Source organism: Bidens hawaiensis, unplaced genomic scaffold (assembly GCF_021521415.1).
Source record: "Bidens hawaiensis isolate Kalapana, Puna unplaced genomic scaffold, B.hawaiensis_p1.1 tig00034269_1, whole genome shotgun sequence".
Taxonomy (NCBI): Eukaryota; Viridiplantae; Streptophyta; class Magnoliopsida; order Asterales; family Asteraceae; genus Bidens; species Bidens hawaiensis.
In genome coordinates, this window is record NW_027495925.1 from 121,304 (window position 1) to 142,223 (window position 20,920).

General features: G+C 37.3%; 1 protein-coding gene across 1 annotated transcript; it reads left to right on the top strand.

Annotated features, from left to right (window-relative positions):
• The first annotated feature begins 16,087 nt into the window (after positions 1 to 16,087).
• LOC143585986 (uncharacterized) lies at positions 16,088 to 16,480 on the top strand. Its single transcript, XM_077067638.1, has one exon. It carries the CDS (start codon positions 16,088 to 16,090, stop codon positions 16,478 to 16,480), a length of 393 nt encoding a protein of 130 aa, XP_076923753.1.
• The last annotated feature ends 4,440 nt before the right edge of the window (positions 16,481 to 20,920 follow it).

A 20,920-nucleotide genomic window follows, 5' to 3' on the forward strand; every position in this document is an offset into this window, starting at 1 on the left:
AGTCACCGTGTGCATTGGAGGTTGTTTGTTAGTCGGGATAACAAATTACAAATAAACATAAGAACGTGGAAAACCCTTTTCATTTTAACCCCCGTGGTAGTAGGGTTGAGATCATGCTGAGGCCTCATATGCAACTCCCTTTTGGTTTTCAAGACGATCGCTTCTATAGGTCATGTGTTCGGTGGCTCTCGAATCCACAACAATCCCCGTTTTCTTGTGATCATTTACCTGTCATATTAGCGGATGATGATGGTGATTTTAGGGTGATTTCTTAACCTATTTTGATACCATCTAACAGATGGAAAACAAAAGGTATTTTGTGTATTTCGATGATATCAGTAACAATGGAGATAAAACCAATAATAAACAGAAAGTATTGGTTTTGCTATTCAAAAGGGGGTTGCGGCGCAGCTTGTTGCCCGTTTGTCTGCCACTTTATTGTAATCATTTTGATTTTAATGATAAATTAATTGTTATATAAAAAAATAATAATAATAAATAAATACAAGAGGTCAGCATCTATGACACCCCAAAATCGGGGCGCAATGAAAAGTTGAATTTACACAAAGACAGAGCCTCTTTATTGGCAATCACAACAAAAGTCATAAGTCTTTAGAAACAAATGTACAACAAACTTGATTAAGGCTTGTGACTGTGTGACTGTGTGACTGGAAGAAAGAAAAATAGTGACTCATTGGACATGCATGTGCCAGTTGACACAAAAAACACCTTATAAAAATAGGCTTAAGGTTTATTGTGCTGCTCCGGCTACGAACCCAACTTCTACATAGACCGTCACATAATCATTATCTACCTACCAATCTTGTCATCCACGTTAGTTGTATATAAAATCCTAAAACTAAAAACTTAAATCTGTTTACATTTAATAGGCATGGATACCAATGACGATGACCAAGGACGATTCACAAAGTTAGTTGTTAGTCACCAGCGGAAACAAATGCCTCTAACAACATGTTTATTATTGTTTGTTTGTTTTGGGCTTTTGAAAGACAACTATATTGCTAAAATTGTCAAATAATCTATTAAATAATTGAGAACGCGATTTTAGGGGCATGCTTTTTTACTCGTCCCAGGCCCCAAAATTTTAAGGGATTCTCGAAGACGGCCCTGCTCCTCCACATCACCCTTTTTTTTCTCAAAAACACCTTAAAAATCTCCTATTGTGGACACCCTATGCTATGACACAATTACAATATAGTCGTTAACAATGTTCATGCTGGATACACTACGAAAAAATTGACTTTTAGTGGCGACAAAAGTCGCCGCTAATGAGCCTAAAAGTGTCGCCGCTAATGTGTCGCCGCTAATTGTCAATTGTTGTCGCTAAAGCATTGCCGCTAAAGGTCTTGCCGGAATACGGTTAACCGACGGCAGATTTTTAGCGACGCCAAAGTCGCCGCTAACAATGTTCATGTTGGATATATAGGTGTTGGAAGGCCACAAAGTTAATCTCATATAATTCCATTTGGTATACTAAAAGAAATGTCTCTATGAAAACACATAGTCAAAACCAAAGAAACCAATTAGATCTCTAATTCATATGTAACACTTCTAATCAAATTTAACAACAATATAAATCTAGTTAAACATGCACGCTAGCCAATTGTTTAAACTTAAAACTTATAGGCTCATCCATTATCCATAGACCAGCATTATCTTCCACTCCACGTTTCCTACCCATTATACAAACCCTAAACCCGAAACCCCAAAATTGTATGGCAGAATGTCAACCAACACTCTTTTTGCTATCCAAGTGCAAATCATCAAAAAGGTTCCTGTCAAATCTCTTATTCGATTCAGATCGGTTTCAAAACAATGGAAGTCTCTGATCCATAGCTCTAAATTTATCACCGATCACAGCGTTAACCTGGCTCAGCCGCATCATTTCTTGATAAGGTACACGGTTGCTTCTAAGGATAAATATGTCTCGATTGTTGATGACGATAGTTTCCCGCAGCACAAGTGTTTTCCAACCGTTCCTCCTACCGTTAAGCTAGTTACTGAAGCCTTAATGCTCGATAGCTGTAACGGGTTGGTGTGTTTGTATGGTACTTCTCGAGAACTAAAGAAGAAACTGATTGTTCTTTGGAATCCGTCAATTAGGAAATCTGTTGGTATACTGATGCCAGATGGGCCGTACTTATGTAACGTTGGTTTTGGGGTTTGTCCTAAAACTAGTGACGTTAAGATTGTCAAGATGGCACGCACAACTTATTATTATTGGCAGGCTGAGGTTTTTACGTTAAGCTCTGGGGCTTGGAGAAGCGTACCAATGCCTTATAAACTAACTGAATTTAAAAATCGTCAGGTGGTCATAGACGGGGTTATTCATTGGGTTGCTTTGAATTCCCGATCTCGACATATGATTATATCATTTGATTTGATAAGTGAAGAATTTAGAGAAGTATGCCTTCCAGAAGATTGTTTAGGAAGTCCTAAATATTTGTCAATCTTTAAGCTTAAGGAGTCTCTTGTTGTGGTTAGATATTTATATGAAGATGCCAATGCACCAATTTGTGATGTTTGGATGATGAAGAAAAATGGTGATTTAAAGCCTTTGTTTACAAAACTATTCACCGTTACTATTGAAGACTCGGATGGTTCGATAGGTTATCAAGTAATTGGATTAAGGAAGAATGGGGAGCCGATAACGGAACATGTATACCCTTACGATGACAAATGTGTATCATCAACACTTAAAGTTTTCAAAAAATATCGAAGATCTTGGGATTGGTAGATCTTATGTTTCGTTGTTCAAGATGACCTCTTATTTAGAATCACTACTTCTGCTTAATCACCCCGATTCTGTCATCCAGTCATAGATGATGGTTGCCGTATTTTATCATGCATCATAACATGCATTCCTATTTTTATGTTTCGGTTTGGTTTTTTGTTAATCCTATTTTCGAATACTTTTTGGTGCTGCTCTATTTTATTGTTATTGGAAGACAAAAGTTTTATTACTAAATAACGTTAATACAATGCATGCAGAGTTGCAGACTGCAATCTCATTAGATTTTTCTGCAATTATAGTATTCATAACCTGTTGCAACAGGGGCGTTTCGATGACTACTTAATGTCCATCTTTTGATTGATTGTTAATGGACCATACCTTCTGTATACTTGTATCTCAATATTCTTTAAACTTAAAAACTCTTAAAAACATTAGTTTCCACTAACTTTAAACACAAACAATTATATAAAGTTATTGTAGGAATTGGGTCACCAAAATAGTAAAAATATAATAAAATAAAATAAGCATAACGATACTCTCGTTATACAATAGAAATATCATGGTACAATACCGTGTACAAAACCAACAAGAAATAAATATAAAGTGACAATTTTTGTTAATATAAAGATTCATGTCGATTTCTTTGGTGAGAACTTTAACAGAAACTTCTTGACTCGAGTCTTCCACCCGGTTGGGTTTCTTCACATTGGTCTTACTTTTCCTTGGTGTGGTTAACTTCATTGACTGCAACAAAAGATGAACAAAACAATATATATATATATTAAGTGTGGTTGAGGCACGTATTCTATACGTTTCCCTTAAAACAGATTTCGGGTCTCTACTAAAGAGTCAGTCTGTCTCCCAGGGTACAACAACTGGAACAATGTGTGTACTGCCGGAGATGGCACTCGCACCCGTGATTGCATTAGATAAAGTGGTGTTGTTGAAAAGAAATATGGAAGAATAATATGGTGATGGAAACGAGTAGAGAGTACTCCTCTCTATAGGTTTTCACATATGTAGTATTCAAGTGTTCTCTCTTCTCTAAGAATTCTTTTTCTCTAATCTAAATGAGACACATAAGAACTCTTGTATATAGAGCCATGCATGGATGAAGAGTCTCTTATTAATTAAAGACTTAATATTAGATATTAAACCTCTAATAAAGTAATATAAATATTCTAATTAAGAGCCATATTCAATTCATCACTTAAAGAGTGACATATAATAAAACCACTAAATATCCATTCACCATATTTTCCAGCAGTTATTATTATGGTAAAACTATTAGTTAACCGGCTCACGTTCTCCTTGATGAGAGCTTTGCAACTGTAAGGCCAATTTAAGTGACTTGCGATATCAAATGACGAAACCCGTTATATATTTATGGTCAAGATAATATTTAATGTCGGCGAGTAATACCGGGACACGAAACGAGAGCTTCGGGACGAGCGTTTAGCTTCAATGGGGAAAGCTTCTAGATTATCTTTTTAGTCTATAAATAGGACTTGTATGTCATGTTTGTGTATGTGTTTTTATGGTGTAAATCATGTGGGTTGGTTCGTGTTTAATATATTAAATCTTTCAACCGATAACGAGATCGTTCCTATACTTTATATTATCTTTATAGTATTTATGTTCGGTCGTTTGATTTCACCGCACCCGTCTCGAGCGCTTATCAAGAACAAAGCCGTTCGTTGTCGGATCCGGTTTCAGGACCTACAATTGGTATCAGACCGGGTCGAATCTTATGATTCAACTTTGTTCTTGATATTCGGGTTCTATTTCTGCGATTACCCGAACCGAGACGTTAAAGACCCATTGAAGTTTGAAAATAAAGTTTGACGATCTTGAAAATAAGTTGGAAATAAAGTGGGAAATAAGCGTGTTTGAAGCTTCTCCTTGTAGATCTGGATGTTCGGGATTTAGAAGTGCTAGATCCGAGAGTTTCGGGGACCGTTCCGCCATACGCCGAAAATCCGGCGACCCTACGGTCCTTCCCGGCGACGATTCCGAGGTTGAAGATGTAAAAATCAAACTCCGATGTGCGTGAGCGTCGGTTATCTCTGATCGTGGCAACTGTTGGATAAAGCTGTGACCGAGGGGTTTGCAGGTAACTGCTGGCGGTAGTGATGGTAATTGTGTTTTTCCAGCCATTCGGTTTCCCGGCGAGATCTGTGGCTGTGGTGAAAGTGGCCAGGGCTGGATTGTGGCAGCGGTTTTCGGTGGCTATCGGTGGGAGCTCTTTGTCCGGCAATGGCATTTGAAGACGGTCTGGTCGGAACCCGGAGCTCGGTTTTCCGGTAATGGTTAGCCGTTACCCAGTTTCCTCTTCATCTCATCTCTCTCTCTCTCCATCATGTTTCAAGAAAAGTTTCACAACCCTTTTTCTTGATTTTATTATTCATCAACGGTTAACATTTTCAACTAGATTCAGCATGTTGGTTGTAAGTGAAGATCAAATCTCTGTGTTTGTTTTCACCTTGTATGTAAATCCCACCAAGAAAAGACATGGAACCATGAATCTCATGATGTGTGAAATCCTAGAAGAAAGTAGAATGTTAATGGATGGTTTGGATGAAGATGGTGTCGGTGACCGTCAAATCTCTAAGAAGAAGTGGAGGTTATGGTGGTGACTGGTGAGTGGCTGGAGAGCAGTCACCGGAGCTGGACGCCGGCGATCTATTTTCCGGCGGGATCATAATATGGTGGTGGCTGTTATTGATGAGGTAAGTTTCGTTACTTCTCTTGTGCCCTAAAATTGATAAAAAGAAGTGGGCTTGTACTGCTTGGGCCTGTTGCCTTGGGCCTGATTAAAAGAAAAGATGGGGTGATTGGGCATGCTCACACAACAACCACTAGACCACATGTTTGTGTTTGAAAGATAATTTTGGGCCGAGAATTGGTTGTTATTCGAGTTGACCAAATTGAAGAAAGTCAAACTTGTTCGGGTTTTTGCCATTGTTGACCGTGTTCAAAGCTTGTCATTTTTATATTATTTTCAAGGCGTTCGAGAAGTTGGAACCGTGCGGTGAACTTTGAACAAATTGAATATGGATTTGGATTTAAAGAAGAAATAATGAGTTTTGTTCATTTGATCGATGATGCCGGTAATTCGAGATTGATTTGTGGATATTCGAGCTCATCTCATGCCTATATACAACTTAAGATCCGAGAGAGCGGACAAAGAAGCGAGAACTGCTTCAACATTAAATATAGGTGGATCATACCTTGAGAAGATGAATTGAAACGAAAAGGCTTTGGTTTATCGGGTGATTATGAAGATGCGAGACATGGGTCAACAAAGTTTTTGATATCATAAGTCAAGGGGGTGATTGTAAGGCCAATTTAAGTGACTTGCGATATCAAATGACGAAACCCGTTATATATTTATGGTCAAGATAATATTTAATGTCGGCGAGCAAAACCGGACACGAAACGAGAGCTTCGGGCGTGCGTTTAGCTTCAATGGGGAAAGCTTCTAGATTATCTTTTTAGTCTATAAATAGGACTTGTATGTCATGTTTGTGTGTGTGTTTTTATGGTGTAAATCATCCACCCAAGGGGAGCTCACCATGGGTGGGTTGGTTCGTGTTTAATATATTAAATCTTTCAACCGATAACGAGATCGTTCCTATACTTTATATTATCTTTATATTATTTATGTTCGGTCGTTTGATTTCACCGCACCCGTCTTGAGCGCTTATCAAGAACAAAGTCGTTCATTGTCGAATCCGGTTTCAGGACCTACAACAACGAACCAAAGCGGATGATAAAAGAGTTAAGATAACCGAGATATGCATACTCAACGTTATAAGGGCTTATAAGTGGGAGCTTCCAGGGAAATTTTTGTTCTTGGCCCTAAGGAATAAGTGAGACCCTAAAAGGTGTAGACATGTAAATGCGCGTTGTGATCATGGGAGATGGGCATAATGTGGTGATTTGATGGCACGCTGTTGTTAGTTCGAGTTACTACTAAGCGTTTAACTGCTATTAATCGATTACTGGTGATGACAGAATTTCTTATTGCTTGCAAGTTACTACAGTAGAAACTCTATAAAATAATACACTTGGGACCACCAAAATTTATTAATTAAAAGAGTTATTAATTAATCGATAAATTAATAATTATTAATTTATATATTAATTAATATTTTATTAATTTATAGTAGAATACTTAGTTTACAAACACATTTCAAGCTTCCACTTAATTATTGTATACAATGCATGTATATCAAATGAACGGCCCAATTTGAAAGAAACCTTCAATCTCCCACCTTATTATGCTTCTTGTATTCAATGTATCACTTTATGGACATTAAAAATATTTTCTATATAAATACAAGATCAAAATAGGTTAACACAAACAAATCATACACACAACATGGCTTCCCATCTTAAAGGTATGAAAAAAACAACAATGACAGACGAGATTCGAAATGAAGCTATTAAAGCGGCAATCACATTGAACAATTTCTTGTTGAGCTATGAGAAAACAACACCAGAAGTTCTTACCATGCTAAGGAAAATTAGAGACGAGATTCAAGGGGAAATTGATTTCAACAAAAAACAAAAGACAATTGAGTCATTTTTCAAGAAACCTTCATAAATCATTGTAATATGCTATATATAAGGAATTATTAATTTATATTTCTTTTGAATTGTGGGTCTCGCCGGAAGGAACCTCTCTATCTTTAGGGATAGAGGTAAGGTGTGCCTACATCCCACCCTCCCCAGACCCTACCTATGATAGCCTAGGCTATTTGTGATGGGAAATACTGGGTATGTTTGATTGATTGATTGATGTTCAGGTTTAATGCTTTGCATAGTATCTCTGAAAGTTAATTGGTGGTTAATGTCGCAATACGCTAGAGCAACCAGCTCATGTGCATCCACCCGTGATTGACCTAAATCTTCAAGCTGTTGTTGCTGAGATATACTCAACTTCAGTGCTTGGCAATGCAACTTTGGTTTGCTTATTTGAACTCCAACTTATCACCACTACCAACTGATTGGCATAAGCAGAAACACTTTTGCGATCGTCTACACAACTTGCCGAATCACTAAAAGTGAAGCCATGCAACTGAATGTTGGCCACTTTGTCATACCATATGCCAAAGTGTGTTGTCCATGCAATATACCAAATAATGAACCTTATATAGACTAAACATCCTTAACATACTAGAACTAGGAAACTTAAATAAAGATAAACATAAAACAAAAAGATTGATTTGATCTCCTCCTTATCCTTCTCTTGAGATCGACCTTGCCACCCTTCAGTTTATCTTTAAACGAATCGGGTTCAAATATATCAAATAGAACTTAAATAAGAGATATCTAAAAATTAAAGTAGTCAAGATAAATGGTCTAGATTATACTCACTTAACTCCCAACAAATTATTTATTCTTTTATAACGTTTTAACATACAATAGTAGATAATTTGAGCTCTCTCAAAATTCAACTAGTCAAGTTAACCTATGAGACTAGTTTAAACTTTCGGACATTAAAATCCCAAGGCACAACTTAAACAAATTGTAAATTATGAAGCCCATATTTCATCTTTGTAAACCCTAGTTGCCATCAAAGTTAAAAGTTAAATCCCCCAAAATCAAAATCAAAATCAAAATCAAAATCAAAATGTCTGACAACATTCCTTTCGAAATCCAAGTGGAAGTCATCAGACGTGTTCTTCCTGTCAAATCTTTGATTCAATTCACATCTGTTTCAAAACAGTGGAAGTCTGTGATTCATAGCTCTGAATTTATCACCAACCACAGCGTCAAACAGACTAAGCCGCATCTGCTGATAATGAGCAAAGTAGATTCTGAGTGCCACTTTCTTTCAAGTGTTGTGTTGACGATGATAGTTTCCCACAGCACAAGTTTTTATTGTTTGATTCCTCTCATGGATTGGTGTGCTTGTATGGAGATCTAGAGGATAAACTGGTTGTTCTTTGGAATCCATCAATCTGTTGGTATTGGGATCAAGTGCTGTTGGTTTTGGGGTTTGTCCTCAATCTAGTGACCCTAAGATTGTCAATATTACACGTCTTCCATGGATTGGCATTAAGCTCCGGGGCTTGGAGAAGTATACCAGTGAATCTGCCCCCGTCTATTAATTTATATATATTATTCTGATCAGGTAGTCATCGATGGGGTTATTCATTGGCGTGCTTATGAAAAGATTACACAATATGACTTTAGGATTATTACATTTGATTTGACGAGTGAAGAATTTGGAGAAGTGCAGCTTCCAGATAGTTTCCAAAGCTCTAAGTATCTGACAATCTCCAAGTTTAAGGAGTCTCTTGTAGTGGCTAAATATGTACGAGGAGATTTCTATGCCCCAATTCGTGACAATCTCCAACAAATTTTAACACCGTTCGGTTTAGTTTTAAAACCGGCCCCATGATATATTTTACACCGACTATTCAAGAAAGATTTATTTAAACTTTAAAACTGTACAAATATAATTATGTCAACCAATTATAACTAGTTTTATACTCGTCCGGTGAACGAGGTACGCGTTAATATAAAGTGTTACTTTAATGGATTACAAAAAGATTAAAACCGTTATAGTAATAGGTCCACTTATACCACTAGATAGCAATAGTAATAGTTTTTGTATTTTTGATCAATAAAAAACTATTACCACTAAATGTTAGTGTTGTCCTCAGCTTTCACATGCTTCCAAAATTTACAATAAGTTTGATTTGCATCATATGTTTCCAAATTTTGCGTTGGTCATCATAACCAAGATTTGTCATTTTTTTTTTGTTGTTGTTGCCCACCAAATGACCGTCATAAATACCACTTTCTATACTATTATTCCCCCCTTATATTGAGCCTTGGCCCATTGGATTAATTACTTTAGCAGAAAGAGAAAACGGCCCAATATGGCCTAGTCTGAGTTAACCGGGTCCATATATTACATGGGTGGCTTTGACCGAACCCTAAAGATAAAGATTCAGTCTATTAACAGGTCCCTTTCTACACGCCCACCCTCACTGAATTATCCAATCCATAGTGTTTGAAATATCAATAAACAATCGGGTGTGTTTGATTTGTAAGTCGGTTAGGGTTTCCCTTCTCAAACCCTAGTTGTATGTTTGTTGGTATGTTCTATCAATGTATTATTAGGGTTTATTCAACACAAATCCCTAAAATTGTGTCATGCAGTGGTGAGGAGATTGAAGACGCTCTAACAGTTAATAAAGGTAAAGTTATGCTAATATATGTTTTAAAGGGTTAATTATTAGTTGAGTTATTTGCGGGAATTTTTAAAATTTCTTAACTTTAAATGGTTTAAATGTACTTTTTTAAAATTATACCCATAAAAACAAATAAAGTGCTAGTAGTAGGGGGTGACAGAAATTCCAATTTTTTTCCCTTCGAAATGAAAACCTTTAAAAATGATAATTACTTTTAAGATTATATAATTTAAGAAGCTTGAAAGGCAAAAAAATGTTTTTTTATGTAAAATAAAACATACCCGATAAGTAAATTGAAGGTAGTCCAAGCAAAACCATGATGTGATAACTCCTACCCCATTTCCTTGGAAATAGACGAAAAAATATGTTTTAAACTTCATATGAGGAGGTACTTATGAGTTCTAAACTTTAGAATCGAACATAAGAAATGTTCATCCCCATGTAATATATATATATATTTTTTTAGTTAACAAATAACTCAGGTAACACAAATAACCTCAACCTTATAATTTGCAGAGTAGCAAATATTGTAAAATAATAAACTGAAACTTCATTAGATAAAGGCAACACACCTTGGTCTTTAAGTTAACATAAACAAATTAACAAAGTATATAAAGTCTAACATGACTAACCATATTTAAGGCTCAATAAAAGAAAAATAAAATCAAAACATAGAAGATCTAAGGCGTTTTTTGACAGAGACACGGGGTATTAGACTGTAGATTTAAACCCAAGTTAATTGTATCTGCCACCTCATCATTATTGGCATCGACATCAATAACGTCACTCAAACACCATTTTGAAAGGCTTTTCACTCTTTTGGCTTTTTTTCTCAAACTCTCGATCCTAAAATTGCAGCAATTTATGAAATCAGCAAATGGAGACAGAAATAATATAACATATATAGATACCTCAAAACTAAATTCTCGTTGCAAATGAGACTTGCAGGGACTGAAATTAAGGCCACGAGAATTGATTTCAATGCTATATGAGTTAGCCTGCACAAAAATTGGTTATACAAATGTTATATTCAATAATAACAAAGACCTTATAAAAAAACTAATGGTTTTATGCTTACAGCAGGTGAAACAGGCCTGCTTTGATTTCCTTATGTAATGTGTTCCGTGTTTTTTTTTGTTCTTCATACTTTGTAGCAGTGTTAATTGGCTTCCCCAAATATAGAACATAAACAAAAAAAACCTTAGTTAGCTACATGTGTAATATGTAAAATTAAGTAAGCAAACTTAAGTTGGATAGAGTATTATCATGGGATTTGTTTGTATGATTTTCAGAATAATTTTCTTAGCTGTAGATTCAGACATTTCATGTATGTGTTTTTGATGAGTGATATTGTTCTTAAATAGTGATCTATAACAAATAAAGTATTGACATGTGTCAAACCACTAACCCACATCTTTCTTTAAATTTGAATTATATTTAGGAGTAGCTGTTTATTTGCGCCATTTTTGTATGGAGGCAAATGAAAATTTTTAAAACTTTTAAATAAAAATAACTCTTTAAATAATTGGTTTTATAAATAATTAGGTCTTTAATTTTTGGCAATCGATTTTTTGAAAAAATAAAAACATGACCTACATTGCTTAGAATTTTTAGCGTGTCTTTAAATTAATTCTTTAAATGATACATTAAAGATGTTGATTAATATGTTATTTGTATGGTAGCTTACATTGTAGGTGAAGTTTTTTTCTGATATGATAATTAGCTCCACAATGCAAAGTTCAAATGATTATATAACATCTAATTTGTTTCAGTAGTTCCAGGTATTTATTTTTGTTACAGTGTGTAATGTTATTTATCAATGTTTTTGTAAGATAATTGGTATAATGGTATGATAAAAAAAATGATAAATATGTTGTTTGTTTGTGGCTTAAAATGCCTGTGAATATGTTGCTGAATATGTGGACATGTAACCATTTATTTATTTATTTTTTTTGCTGAATTTGTGGAGCTGAAGAGAAAGACAATGGAACTTCCCTGAACTACCCCTTCTAGAAGCTTTTTAAAGGGTTTGAAGGGCTGAGATTTAATCATGTGGACTTTGAATGGTCAAGATGAAGCCAAAAATTAGTTTGAATAGGGGGAACAATATATTATATAATTTAACTAGTGTTAACCTGACGCATTGCATCGGGCAGGTTGGTAAAACCTGCGCGATGATAAAACACAAGCGTTGTTGATCTAGAGCGTTGAGGCGTTAATTTGACGTGAATTCGATTGGTTTTTGTTACATGCGATATGATACAAAAACTAAAACAAAAAATAAAACCAAAAAGTATATAAAAATGGAGGTGGATCAATGGGTTGTCGTTGTCGGTAAAACTCAGGCGTTGATTACACCCGAGCGTTGAGGCCGTGAGTTTACGCAAATTCGGTCGGTTTCGTATTGTACCAGAACTAAAATAAAAAAAAAACAAATAAAATTCACATTCGGTCGGTTTCGTTACATTAGTTACAGTACCAAAACTAAAACAAAACGCGATAACTACGTGAACCATTTTGTTATTTTTTGTTTTAGTTTTGGTATCATATCGCATGTAACAAAAACCAAAGCGTTGAGGAGGAGGTGGATCCACCTCCAATTTGTTACTTTTTGTTTTAGTTTTGGTATCATATCGTAATGAATATCAATTTGTTATAGTTTTGGTACCAAAACAAAACGCGATGACTACGTGAATTCGGTCGGCTTCCATCACGTTCATTACGATACCAAAACTATAACAAATTGATATTCAATATAACAAATTGACATTCGATCGGTCTTTTCGTTACAGTGCCGGAAGTAAAACGGGAAAAGAAAAACAAAATACCTTGCCTAATTTGGTGCCACCAATTGGCCCAATGAGAGGCTTGGCGTCACCAAAGTTATAAATTATATGATATAATAATTAGCAATTATTAAACATCTATAATCATTTTATATAAATTAAACATTCGAGCCCATTTTAATCTAAACCCATTGACCATTAGATCCAAATTATACCGATAACTAATTCAAACCCAAAACGCCGTTAACCAGTCATTTTTGACATTAAAAAGTTAACCCATTAAAAATGAGAGAACAACATATTTGATTAATTGCCCTATACCTAGAAGTCGAATTTTTAAACTAAAACCTCAATCAGTTAACCCAATCATTAGTCGGTTTTGGGCTCAAAATGAACCAATGCGAATTATCAACAGAACGCAACATAGGCAGGGAAAACTTCTTGATGAATCCATATATTATTTGTTTTTCTTTCGGAAGATTCGCTCCTTGATTGGTGTTAACAGGTTAACCATGACTAGCATTTTTTAAAAGGATTGAATATTATTTCCTAGGTTCGAAATAAAAGATAGACTACATATAATGCCTTAATGGTCTATTAAAAAAAAATTTTCTAACTTCACATTATCTAAAGTTTTCTCTACTTAAACGGACTAGTAGAAAGTTTAAACCTTACACAATTTTTAAACAGTCTTATCTTATAATAGGGCAGTAGCGGTCCAAGATTTTCGGAGGCTTCAATCGGACTACAACATTGAGGCCCTTTCCCCCGAGTTTGGTACCAATTATAGAATAGTAATAATATTAGTTATTCAACAAGTTCTAATGTGTAGTGTTCAAGTGTCCAACTAAAAAGCAAAGAGCAAATTAAGGTTGTTCTAATCACCAAGTAGCAAATAACAAGCACATAATTAAATAGATAATTAGATGTAGATACACTAACCATGAAAGTTTGGCATAATCAATTTGAGGGTTGTGAACACCTTGACAATTGGCAACTGGAAGTTTGACCCACAATAAATTTAATTTGAGGGAAATTGGCATTCAAAGTGACTGTTGCAAATTCCCATTTCAATTAATTGTCATTTTCATTAATTACAATTTAAGTTGATGGATGATTAGTTTCAAGAGAAAATTATTGTTTGTGTCCATGTGATTTTAAAGCGGAGGCACAATGAGTCTCTGAAAATTTTTTTGAACTGGTTGAGTCCTTGTGGTTTCAAAAACGAATCATTTGAGTCACTGACGCTACTTAACTTTCAGGGTAAACTTTCATTTTACTGAAACCACAGGGACTCAAATTGTTCATTCTGAAACCATGGGGACTCAACCAGTTCAAAAAAATTTTCAGGGACTCATTGTGTCTCCGCCTTAAAACCACAAGAATGCAAACAATAATTTTCTCTAGTTTCAATTTCCATTTATTACTTATGGGCCTTTGGCTTGTTGAAACTTTCTATCGCATGAATATATAAAAAAAAACCCCTAATATCTACTTACATTCAAAACAATTTTAACTAAATGGGGGCATTTGTTGTTTGGAGGCCTCAAGCCTTAGCTTGACCCATTAAGCTTATTGGGCCGGCCCTGTAACAGGGCAATCCAATATATGGACTCGTCGGTGATCTATTGTTCCAAAACGTATTGTTCCGGACTTGCAAACCGGCCCACACCATACCGTCCCAGGTCTATCACGTGAGAGGTAAATCAGCCTCACTCGGCGGCAAGGCGATTGGCGCTTACAGAACTATACAATTAGTATCAAAGAATCAGATGGCTTAGTATATTTTGAAATAGTTGGATTTAGGAAGAATTCAGAGGCGATAACAGAACGTATATACCAATGATGGTTGTGTATCATCAACACTGAAAGTTTATGATCCCTCCTCAAAACGCATCAATAATCTTGGGTTGATCGCTCTTATGTTTCGCCTTTCTAGATGACCTCCTACTCAGAGCCGCCATTCCTCCTTAATCACCCCGATCTACGATTCAGTCATAGATGATGCCATGATGGTCGACGTATTTCATCACGCGTCATAACAATCCTATTTGTATGATTCTGTCTACTTTTTTATTGTTAATCCTATTTTTCAATTTTTTCTTGTTCTGGTCTATGTTGTTGTTGTTATTATTATTATTATAACACGAATCGAAAGATAACACAATACGAATCGAAAGAATATTTGTATTTTTATTAGACTTGTACTCTTCTAGTATCGATATTATTATTATTATTATTATCATAGGGGACAGAAATTTCATTACTAAATAACGTATAGATATTATTATTATTATTATTATTATTAATACACCTTTAATATTTTTCCGCAATTATTTGAAGGGAAACACTATAGAATAGTAACCAAGTTTCAAGTTTGTACCAATTAAGTCACTCATATTTTGTTTTGTCCCAATCAGGTCACTCAACTTTCAGTTTGTCTCAATTAGGTAACTTAAATTTCAATTTGTGTTGTAAAACGAGAGGGACGACTACTATATTATCGTAAGTGATGCATTTACTGATAAAAAATAAAAAAATTTGGCTTTAATAACATTTAAGTTATTTATAAACACATAATATGAAGGTAAAAAAAATATAGTATTAGAACATTTATTGAAAGTTGAGTGACCTAATTGAGCTAAAATTGAAAGTTGAATGACCTAATTGAGACACATTGAAAGTTGAGTGACCTAATTGAGACAAAATAAAATATAAGTGACTTAATTGGACAAACTTGAAACTTAATTACTATTCTATAAAGTTTTATTTGAAACACGGGCATTTTATTAGTGGAGTATGCTTTTAAAGGGTTTCTTTCTTCTACCTATACTGGGAATCATCTATACGTTTCCTCTACTGCTAATCGCATAGGTGACAATCTTGTTAACCGATAATATATTTGAATATTATTGGTTTGCATTATTTGTATTATTTTGTATTTAATAGTTTGTTAGATCTTCCAAGTTTATCTCATTGACTTTGTGTATATTAGAAGATTATTATGTGAATAACAAACCATCTAGTTTTCTATCCTTTCACATGGTATCAGAGCTGGCCATAGTTTGAAGCTTTCAAACCTACTGCCGCCATCCTTGTTCCTTCCCAATAGGTTTTCTCTAATTTCCGATCATGGGAGATCCAAAACCTCAAGCTTTACACCCCGTTTACACTGTCACTAACATCCAAAATAAGGTCCGCGTTCTTGATGGAGTGAAGGTCTCTTACTCCTCTTGGGTAAAGCTTTTCCAACTCCATGCCCAAGGGTACGATGTGCTCAATCACATCGACGGTTCGCTAGCCCCAGATAGACAAATGCTGACTACCCCTCCTGGATGAAGATAGATGCGGTGGTTCTTCAATGGATTTATGGAACCCTCTCTGATGACCTTCTTGTTCGGGTCCTCGACAGCGAATCCACTGCTTTCGAGGCCTGGAATCGTGTCCAAGGAATATTCCTTAACAACAAGGGGGCGCGAGCTGCTGCTTTGGAACACGAGTTCACGAACCTGTCTCTCAAAGCCATGTCCTCACTTGAAGCCTACTGCCAGTGCCTTAAGGAACTTGCAGATCAACTTGCTGATGTTGATTCACTCGTTAGTGAACAACGACGGGTTCTTCAATTGGTCCGTGGTCTCCCACCGGAGCATGACACCGTCGCCTCTTTTCTTAATCAGTCTCTCCCGTCATGGGAAAATGCATGTAGCATGTTGCAACTCGAGATGTAACGTCAACATGCTCGAGAAACGCACCTTCCAACACCCGTTGTAGCAGCTGCACTCACCGACAATTCCCAGGTTCCAGCTTCACGGGACAACCACCGTGGGCCTACCTCTTCACATCGCCACCCCAATAACAACGCAAACAAACGTGAACAACCCAGATCTGGTAAGCCCAACAATACTCGTGGACTAGGTCCACAAACAATTCAGCCTTCGGCTCAACCCACTGTCCAGCCACCTCCATACCCATATTGGCCTACAACCCCTTATTAGGTCCCACCCCCATGTCCCTTTCCAACCCAAGGATGGGCCCAACCATGGCAGCCCAGATAGCAGCCTCGAAACACCAGTCAAAACCGAGCCGGTTCATCTTCGGCATAAGTGAATCTGACCGAGTGTGACCCCATGGAACCCACACAGATTGCTGTTGCATTTCAAGCCATGACTATGGAGCAACCAGATGATCCATGGCGCTTGGACTCCGGAGCCACTTCTCACGTGACCTATGATCCAGGTAAACTCGATTAGTTTTCCTCGTATTCTCCAATATTGTCAATATTTGTAGGAAATGGCAACAAAATTCCAGTACTTGGATCGGGTGATGCCACCCTTCAAACATCATCCAAACCGTATACTTTAAATCGGTTCTTTTTAATCCTAACATTATTAAGAATCTGATTTCTGTCCGACAATTTAATATTGATAATTGGACATCTATTGAATTTGACCGTTTGGATTTTTTGTGAAGGATTTCAAGGATGGGACGATCCTGACTCGTCACAATAGTTCAGGTCACCTGTACCCGTTCACCAACCATGGTTCCACCGCTACCGCTTGTTTTGCTTCCGCTCAAGAGTCTCCTTCATGGCACAACCGACTTGGACACCCGGGTCAACCCGTCATGGAGTTTCTTCGTTTAAATAAATTTATTGCTTGCAATAAACAGTCATTTCCTTTTATTTGTCATTCATGTCAGTTGTCGAAACATAAACGATTACCGTTTTCGGATTCGGTTTCTAACACTTTAGTGCCTTTTCCTATTTTACATTGTGATTTGTGGACTTCTCCAATTTTAAGTCATGCAGGATATAAATATTATATGGTTTTGGTGGATGACTTTACACAATATACATGGGTTTATCTCCTAAAGTTTAAATCTGAAACGTTTGATAAATTTAAAATGAAAATACAATCTTTTCAATGCGATATGGGTGGTGAATTTAACAATCACTCGTTTACAAACTTTGCCAACCAAAATGGCATTCAATTCCGTTTCTCATGTCCACACACATCTCAACAAAACGGTAAATCCGAACGGATGATTCGACGTTTAAACGATATTATGTTTACATTATTAACTCATGCTTATCTCCCATCTGCATTTTGGGTTGAAGCTCTACACACGGCTTCTTACCTTCATAACATTCTTCCAACTCCACTTCTCCAAAATCGAACCCCAACTTCTGCTCTATATCTTCGTCAACCTTCATACGAGCACCTTCGTGTGTTCTGTTGTGCTTGCAACCCAAATACTTTCGCAACCCGAACCAACAAACTTGAGCTTCGATCCTCATTATGCATTTTCCTCGGTTACCCGGCTAATTATAGTGGCTATCGATGCTTAGAAATCTCCACGGGCAAAACAATATTTTCTAGGCATGTCACATTCCCCCATACGTAGTCAACGGGTCAATTTTTGTTATTACTTTTTCAAGTGGTTAACTTGTTGCAAAATTATCTAATGATAACAATAATTTAATAAAAAAAAGGTAAGTTAGTTTTATAGTATATGTTGTGCATCTCTGAATTAAGACAAGGATACTGCTGGGTCAAGCGTAGTCTAGGAATGGGCAAATTCGGTACCGGTATTGAAATTGGTACCGTCAGTACCGAATCGGTACCAAAGTTTTGAGTTTCGGGATCGATACAGTATGATACCGTTATTTCCCAAATTTTTACCTTCAATACCGGTATCAAAAATTTGTGATTTTCAGGATCGGTATTTTCGGTCCGGTACCGAGCTCATCCGTACTTTGATTCTACCATTTTGCCATAGACGATGATGGCCCTATTTCATCATGCATCATGCATTTTTTTTTTATTTTTTTTGTCATGTTCTATTTCCGTCTTTTAGAAAAACATAATATTTAAAGCAATGAAGTCTCTGTTTCACCATAGAAACTAGCATTTATAGCTTTTAGTATTAGCTTTCATCAGACTTGAATTTAAGATTTCTTATTACATTTTATTATCTGCTTGGTTTATATGTCTAATTAAATTTGGCTATTGAAGAAACGTGGATCTACTCACTGGTAGCAGATCTACTTTCCTCGGGTTTTGATTGTACTATTTCACCGATGGTTCTTCTGGATCTGTGTTCTTCCACCTACAAAATGAACAACGCCGTTAACTTACCCCTCAGAAAGGGACAGAGGGGTCCTCTTTGGGGTAACCCTCCGGCGTGAGAATAAGTATATGTAGGAGAAGATAATAATGTGAGAGTAAGGGAATCTGGAGAGTATTGCTTAATAGCTGAATACTGTATGATTGTGTGACTGTCTTTTTGTTTGTGGAGTTGATGCTGTATTTATAGTGCTAGGGTTTCCACTGGTTGAGCTGGGACCAAATTAGGGTTTTGTTGGCCTCCTTCAATCGATTTGCGCCACGTGTCCTTGGAGACACCTGGTGCTTTTTCATTGGTTATAATCATGTGGTAACCCATGAGTCATGCTGAGCTGTCCACCTTTCATTTAGCGGCTGTCAACAAACAGCATATCCTTATTCCTTAAAAAGATGCCTTCTGGAAGGTTGTCTGACGTGCACAATCAAGGTTGCTCTAATCCTGATTTGGATAAGGACGAGGTTGATTATGTGCATGTGTGATATGCGCCCATCCTGAGGATGCGCGAGGTCTTCTCTTTATTCTCACGCGCAGATATTTCGTGCGCAGATTTGATACGCACAAGCATGTAATACACGTCACGCGCGGATGCCCCACGCGCAGCTGCGCCATGCGCAACTGTGATATGGGTGGGCATGTATGATGCGCGAGTATGTGATATGCGCCGCGCGCTGATGCGCCACGCACGATGTGATATGCATAAGCATATATGATGTGTGAGCATGTGATACGCGCGAGCATATGTGATGCATGAGTATATGTGATATGTGCAAGCATGTGATGCTTGAGCATATGCGATATGCGCTGTGCGCATAAGTTTTGGCTTTGTGCCTTGATAATATCTTTGATTTCTAATGTCTTGTATATATCTTGTGGGTTGACCCGCCCCGCTCGATGTTGAGGCGGGTACATACCTCTTCAAGCCCCCCCAGTCTAATGTGTGTCTTATCTCGCGCTAGCGCGGTAAGATAGATATTAGACTTACTGATTTGGTCTTTTTAATGGGGTTTTGTCGTTTTCTTGGTTGTTTCCATCGTTGCGCGAAGTTCTATCCATTTGGTTGAAACGAAGGGTCCAAACACGTGGTTGGTTGGTGGTGACGTGCGCCGGAAACGTGTCAGACGTTTCGTGTGCTCGAGGTGCTACAGTTGCCTTTCATGTCCCCTCGCACAGCTGTCTGGAACACGTGTCGCGCTCGCATTGGTTTGCACCTGCGAGTGGGGGCGCGTCTCTGCTCCGTGGCAGTTCCGTTACGTTTTTATGTCCCCTCAACAGTGTTAGGGACACGTGCCGCGCCCGCGTTGGCTTACACCTGCGAGTGGGGGCGCGTGAAATCCGATCAGTTGCCAATTTTCTCTCTCCTGGGCCTATAAAAGCAGGCCCTTAGGAAAAAAAAAATTTGTTATCTTCATCTTCATTGTTGTGTACTCCAAAGCTTCTATCTTTCCGATTTTCTGGTTATTGCTTCCAGATACCCTGTTATCTGTTGCTGTTGTTATTGTATGTCTGATAGCTCAGACTCCTCTAACCCCTCAATCACCTCTATTGCCTCTCGAAGACGCCGTGTGAAATCTGTGGTGATGTCGACATTGAAGCAAAAGGGCAAGGGGAAGAGGGTTGTTGAGACCACATCGGAGGAAGTAGGGAGGACCAAGGCCACGAAAAGGTGGAATGAAATCCCCTGCAAACTGAGGCAGGCCGATCTCGACAGCCTCATCTCGTCACAGGGTTTTCTCCCTGTGTTTGGCTGCATGTTGCCTGTGGATGGCGCCAATGAAGAAACGTGGATCTACTCACTGGTAGCAGATCTACTTTCCTCGGGTTTTGATTGTACTATTTCACCGATAGTTCTTCTGGATCTGTGTTCTTCCACCTACAAAATGAACAACGCCGTTAACTTACCCCTCAGAAAGGGACAGAGGGGTCCTCTTTGGGGTAACCCTCCGGCGTGAGAATAAGTATATGTAGGAGAAGATAATAATGTGAGAGTAAGGGAATCTGGAGAGTATTGCTTAATAGCTGAATATTGTATGATTGTGTGACTG